The following is a 6354-nucleotide window of genomic DNA, read 5'->3' on the forward strand; positions in this document are numbered from 1 at the left end:
ATTCTTTGTATAGAAAGTTTCAACTTCCAATATTTATATATAACAAGTGAACTAAAATTTCATTTTCAATTTAATCTAACATATAAAATATGTTCATTGCAATTTTCGGTTAACCAACCAATCCAACTAGAATATTCTTAGACCTAACTCATATTCTGCTCTTATTATAAAAAAAACAAATATAAAACAATCAAATTAAGCTAAAATTATATATATATATAATTCCCAAGAGATGAAAATGTTTGGGTTCGTCCTGTATATATTTTCAAATAATATATTGAAGTATTAACCATATATATTTTTGTGGGTTATATTTACTTACTGGCTTCATGCTATTTTTTATCAATCCGATTATTCATTTAATTTTTAGGTATCAATACTCTAGAATATGCTATAAAAACAATGAACTTGTAACATTCAAAAGTAACATTAAATAAAAAAATTTAATCATTATTACATGGCTATAATGTTGTATGTTACACGTAATTAATATTTTATTTTATAAGTCTATTAAATATTAAAAATAATTAATCAGTATAAGTATATTTTATTAATACTAGCCCTAACTATAGCCAAGTCCTAATTAAGAAGAGAAGGCCTCGAGCTTCGTTCCCATTAGAGAATGAAAAATGATTAGAAGAAAAATATTATAAACAGATAAATGTATGCATGGCTAATTAAGTTCTACTTTCCTTTTGCCAATTTTAAAAATAAAATATTCCAAAATGCTAAACTTAGTTGGTTTCGACTCCTAAAGCTAAGTTGCCTTTAATTTGATTAGGTTAATATTCTATAATCAAATAAATAATATTATGTTAATAATTAATTAGATGGATAAGCACAAACCCACCATTCGTTTTTGCTTTAGCCTCCGTCCGCCGCAAGTTATACAATAATTCCTGTTTAATAGCCTACAAGCATATTAGTTTCCTCATTCCAAGACACAAACTTTTCGTTCATTCCAACCTTAATTCATTTTTTTTTTCTTTAATTTATCCTAATCAACCACAATTAGGTGGCACTTATCATTGCTTTTATATTTTTATTTATCAATCTTAAAAGATAAAACATAGGACGAAATAAAATAATATTGGTAGCAACTTTTTTTTTTTTTTTTTTTTTTTTTTTTTTTTTTTTGTGGCCAGGGATATCCAGACCAGATTGTGCACACCTATTAGTGTTTAGGGAAACTTAAACTCAGAAACTTATGTTAGACCCTTTTACTCTTTTACCATCGAGTCATTTAGTGATGGTTAATGAAAACAACCTGAGTAACCGAAAACAAAAAATATTATAGTAGCATGTAATATAATACGGTAATATTTAATACTTTTACGATCTTACCTGTGAAATTATTGTTGCAACAATCAATCATTAGTTCTTTGTATGAGTTTTTGTAAGGATAGTATTTTTCAAAGAATAATGGGTATTTTTTTTTTCAAATTTAAATATTATAAATGAATGTCACACTAGCCGTTTTCCATGTGTGATCTTTGAATGAGATCTATAATTCATAAATAAATTTAAAAAAAGAAGAAAAGGGAAAGAGAGAAAGAGAAATACAAGTCCATAAATAAAAGTAGTAGTTGTATTCTTTTAAGGGGGGTGTGATTTATGCACTAAAGTATTCAAAATGTAGTAGTGACTTTACAAAGGCATTACAGCTTTTCTCTTTTAATGCAATGTAGACAGACAAGTTTCCATAACACAAAGCCTTTTCTAATAAAAGCCGATTGGCATGGAGACAAAGTTTCTATGAGATCACTTTCTCCTTTAACCCTCTCTTTTCTTTTCTTATCATTTCTCAATTTTTTTCCCATCAAAGTAAGGGACTTCTCGGATCTCTAACTCTCAATTATCACTCTATAATTGAATCCCTTCTAAAACATCGCCTTTGGATCCTTCAAAAACATCCCTTTCAATTTTCCCATTTAACTTTTCTGGGAATCGAAAACTTCATATCAACCATTGGATTAATACTTGTAAATGGTATCTACCAATTTGATAATATTATCAGATTGATATTACATAACATAATATGTGTTTGAAACAAAGAGAATAATTTGACATGATACAAACAATAAGACCAATACTTATAAATGTTGGTATAAGAAAGGACATCAAATAGTTTGGTAATATTATCATATTGATATTATATAACATAGTATGCGTTTGAAACAGAGAGAGAAAGGGAGATATGGTTTAAAGTTTAGGGTTTTTTTTTTTTTTTTTTTTTGGTTAACCCTCAATGATTTGATATGAACTGTTGGATTAATAATGGTAAATATCGATATCAACTGTTAAATTGTATATGAAACAACAATCGACAAGTTTAATAAGATTATCATATTAATATTATTTAGCGTTAATGTAATATAATATGGGTGTGAAAGAGAGAGAAAAGAGAGTAGGTATAGGTGTGAAATTGTATTTAAGAAAATAGAGAATTGGAAAGAGCAGTCAAAAAAGTGGAGCTGGGCATGAGAATAAATAAACTAGAATGTTTGGATGAGATTTTCTAAGTGATATGATGTTGCTTTCAATGATTGTTTGGTCATTGTCTTCAAGCATTTTGGTGATAACTTTATAATTTCAAGTGCCCACACCACTTTAAACCTTAAAACTCAGTGACTTGGTCAAGTTTTGTTAGAAACAATAACAGAATATACTTCTATTCTTTTAAATGGAATATGTATTAGTTTCCATTCTCAAGTTATTGAACTATAACCTATCAGTTAAATCTAGTTGTTTTGTATTAGTTTCTTTTCAAAAATAACGTCGTTGCTTTCTTTCTTCAAGAATAGTGTAGTTTTTCTGCAGCACCCACGCCGTTTGTTTCTTCAAGAATAATGAACATTTCAAATAACAAATCAAAAAGCTTCACGCTGCAATTGCAGTCATTATATTATCTCAGTCTGAAAGTATTTGCACAATTTAGAAGAAGGGAAAGCAGGTTCATTCTGCAAAATGGCCACCATGACATATTGCCCCAAAAAGAAAAAGTTAATTCATTTGGGAAGATTACAAACATATACACATGTAAAAACGAAGACTTGGCACTAAATGATTACACACCATATTGTATACTACCTTGAAATGCTAATTATTGTCCAAATTTCTGATACCAAGAGAATCCAGAGCCGAGCTCGATGGAAATCTGGAGGATATATAATATTTCTGTCTTAGTTTTTGAGAAGAACTTAGCTGGATGGATCTTTTCCGAACCCCATCATAGCATGAGTTGCTAGCATTGAACCTCTGCGAATCATTTCCAATATATGGCCAACCAACGGCAGCTTAAACGTTTCTCTATTTCGGAGAGGCTTCTTGTCCCACCTACAAAGATTTTATGCATAATGTTAATAAAGAAAGCAAGCCAATGATGTATGCAATGTAGGCCAATCAGTATAAAATAAATTTCTATAAATTGAACAGTTTCTAATCATGGGCAACTTGGCTTCATTGTTTCATGATTTATTTGAGTCCATCAGTAGATTAATGATTTAATATAGAGCTTCCAGAAACATAATATTTTATATTCATTCTGCACAGAACACAGGGGAAGTGAATTGAACTAAGATACCTGTTCCTTCACTAAATAAGATCACAGATGTATATTTAATTTGTAGTTAAAGAGATATTATAAGAAAATTGTGGTCCAGTCTTTTATCAAATCAATATATATTGAGGATCGAATGAAACAGAAAAAGCATTTGACAGCTTTGAGTGCATACCAATCTTCATGTCGAACGATTTTTCCATCCTCTACATGCAGCTTAATAAGTGAGATCATATCTATGTTTCTCCCCAAAAACTTGTAATGTTGCTTATTGTCGATTAGTATCTGAATAAAACATATAGCATTTCAAATTTCTACGTCAAGGACCGATGGAAACAGGAAAGAAGGAAAGTAAAATAATAGCAAAGCAAACATTTCAAACCTCTAGCTTCTGAGGTGAAATAACGTTTTCTTTGACACTGTATTCAGTAATTTTTGACTCACTAAAAACCTGAAAATGTTGCACAAAAGAAAGGTTAAAAAAAGGTTGTCATTACGTGGATTAGCAAAACTGTTAAAACATCACCAACTAATTTCCCAAATAAAGTGTTTCCACTGAAGATATATTTGTATTTTAACAAGTTAAGGAATTTAGACAAAAAAACATGGAATTATGCTCAGAAGTAAAGAGAAAACTAAGCTGGACAACTACAAGAAAATTATATAATTTAAGATCATTGAGATGTCATGTTGTGAATATTAATTTATTAAATAAATGGTGACAAAGCAACAGACCACATTGATTTTCACACTATTAGATGAATGATGACAGAGATACAGAGTCATAGACATGGACGCAATGTGAATTTCTTCCAAGAACCAATCTAAAACATACTTGGACTTCCAGAACCTATTTCAAGCAACCTATTATTCTAGCACCATATAAAAAAAAAAAAAGACACTGTGAAACACCATTGATGCTTTTTATCTGTTGTCAATAAATTACATGGAAATTTTAAGAAAAGCATAAAATCACCGATCACGTTGCATCTATGTCCTGGACTTGAGTACAAAATATGGAAAATTGGGGGGAAAAATTAGAAAGAAGCAATTGAGCCTGTTCCAAACCAAATTAGAGTAATCTTAACACGATTTCATTTCTTTCCAAGCTTTTTATAGATACAGAAAAAATTATTCCAGCCATTAGCATTGTTTCACAAGACTGATAGTGCCCTTAAAGTTTTAAATAAGGGCATCAAGCAATTGATTTATAAGATGAAAGAAAATTATAACCTTGGAAAGCGAATAGAATGCTGATTTGATCTGGGGCACCCTGCAGAGTTAATAAAAAAACTTGCATGAGACAAAACGAAAAAAAAAAAAAATCCGTTCTGACATTGATAAGGTAAAACAACATAACAGAGAAGAAGGAATGATCCTGGATTTTTTATGATCACATCCATGATTGTTGAGACCGCGCCCAAGGGTTTATTTATTGCTTAAAACTATTACAATGATCCTCTAAAAAATAACATAAAGCCTCTATCCAGAAAATGAATTGCATATTCCAACATATTTATCCCAAATTTTACAATCAATAGCTTCCCAAAATCTCCAGCAGAATGGGATGCAGCCTCATCAATTACCAAAGACTCATCTTCTTGATTTCAATTGCAAATGTAAAAACGATGTAATATATAAAAAAAAAAAAGAAGTAATATTTGAAACTGAGAATAAAAGGTATTAAATCATCCAGATTGAACAACAATGTAAAGTTTCTACTTCAGTACATACATACCCCTGAGCACACATAAGCGGGTCCTCAAAGGAAGCACCCGGAGCATAGATTTCAAAGTCACGAGCGGTGGCACAAGATCCATATCTGATTACAAAACAATCAACACAAAAATTGAACTATTCAAATGAAAAACAATATGACATGAAATCCTAACACTTCTAATCCCGCCTCTCCTTTTAAAACAACTGATTGTATTTACTCTATTTCTCCCGTTGTCACATTGCAGAACAACATATCCGCCATCATATTAGCTTGGTTCATTATCTATCAGAAGGATCAATGATCGAATATACAAATTATCCTGGAAAAACTCATATAGTTTATAAATTTGTTAAGTAAGAATAAGCAAGAAACTCACAACTTAAGAAGGTGAGGGATAATATGAGAAGCGTGCTTCACTGAAGTATAATCGCACGCTCCTTTGGCGCAACTTTCCCTCGTCTCATCCACTGTACTCTCCTTACTATCTACAATCACAAACACTCGCCACCATTACTTTTCAACGAACAACAATCAAATTATAACACAAACAAAAATTATACGCACGCATTGCAAACCTTGGGAATGGTTCCGTGAGTCCATGGCGAAGTTTCTTGTTGGGATGATTTGTTGGTAGAAGGCCTGATGAAGAAGAAGTCGACGAGAAGGAAATAAAGAACGAAGCTGGAGAGGGAAACTCATGGCTTCATGGCAAGCCACTTGGCATTTCGCTGTCCATTTGGTTTTGTTTTGTCTACGAGCCGCCTGCCAGCAGTTGAAAATTTCTTAAGCGTCCATTTCAGAGAAAGTTTAGGCTGCTGGAATTCAAACGGGCTTAACAGGCCCGATCCAGCATGGTTTCAAGGAGGATGTGTTTGGTTGTCCGTAATTGTGTGCACGGAAATTGGGCCAAACATGGGATTAAAAGAAATTATTCTATACACTTCATTTGTCCAACGAAACAAACGCGTCAGTATAACACATTTTAAGTGGCGAGGTTTGATCGTACTCACAGTATATTGAGAAATTGCATAAAATTGATAACCAAAATAAGAAATATTGAGATTTAATATTCAAA

At 31.4% G+C, this 6354-nt stretch overlaps 1 protein-coding gene across 1 annotated transcript; it reads right to left on the bottom strand.

Moving 5' to 3' along the window:
* Positions 1–2863: 2863 nt before the first annotated feature.
* Positions 2864–6026, bottom strand: LOC116105737. Its single transcript, XM_031392149.1, has 7 exons — positions 5855–6026; positions 5656–5764; positions 5298–5381; positions 4793–4832; positions 3942–4010; positions 3735–3844; positions 2864–3336 (listed from the first exon to the last, which is right to left on the bottom strand). The coding sequence occupies exons 1-7, from the start codon at positions 5976–5978 to the stop codon at positions 3201–3203; spliced, it is 672 nt and encodes a 223-aa protein (XP_031248009.1). The 5' UTR covers positions 5979–6026; the 3' UTR covers positions 2864–3200.
* Positions 6027–6354: the final 328 nt, after the last annotated feature.

Source organism: Pistacia vera, unplaced genomic scaffold, assembly GCF_008641045.1.
Source record: "Pistacia vera cultivar Batoury unplaced genomic scaffold, PisVer_v2 Contig503, whole genome shotgun sequence".
Lineage (NCBI taxonomy): Eukaryota > Viridiplantae > Streptophyta > Magnoliopsida > Sapindales > Anacardiaceae > Pistacia > Pistacia vera.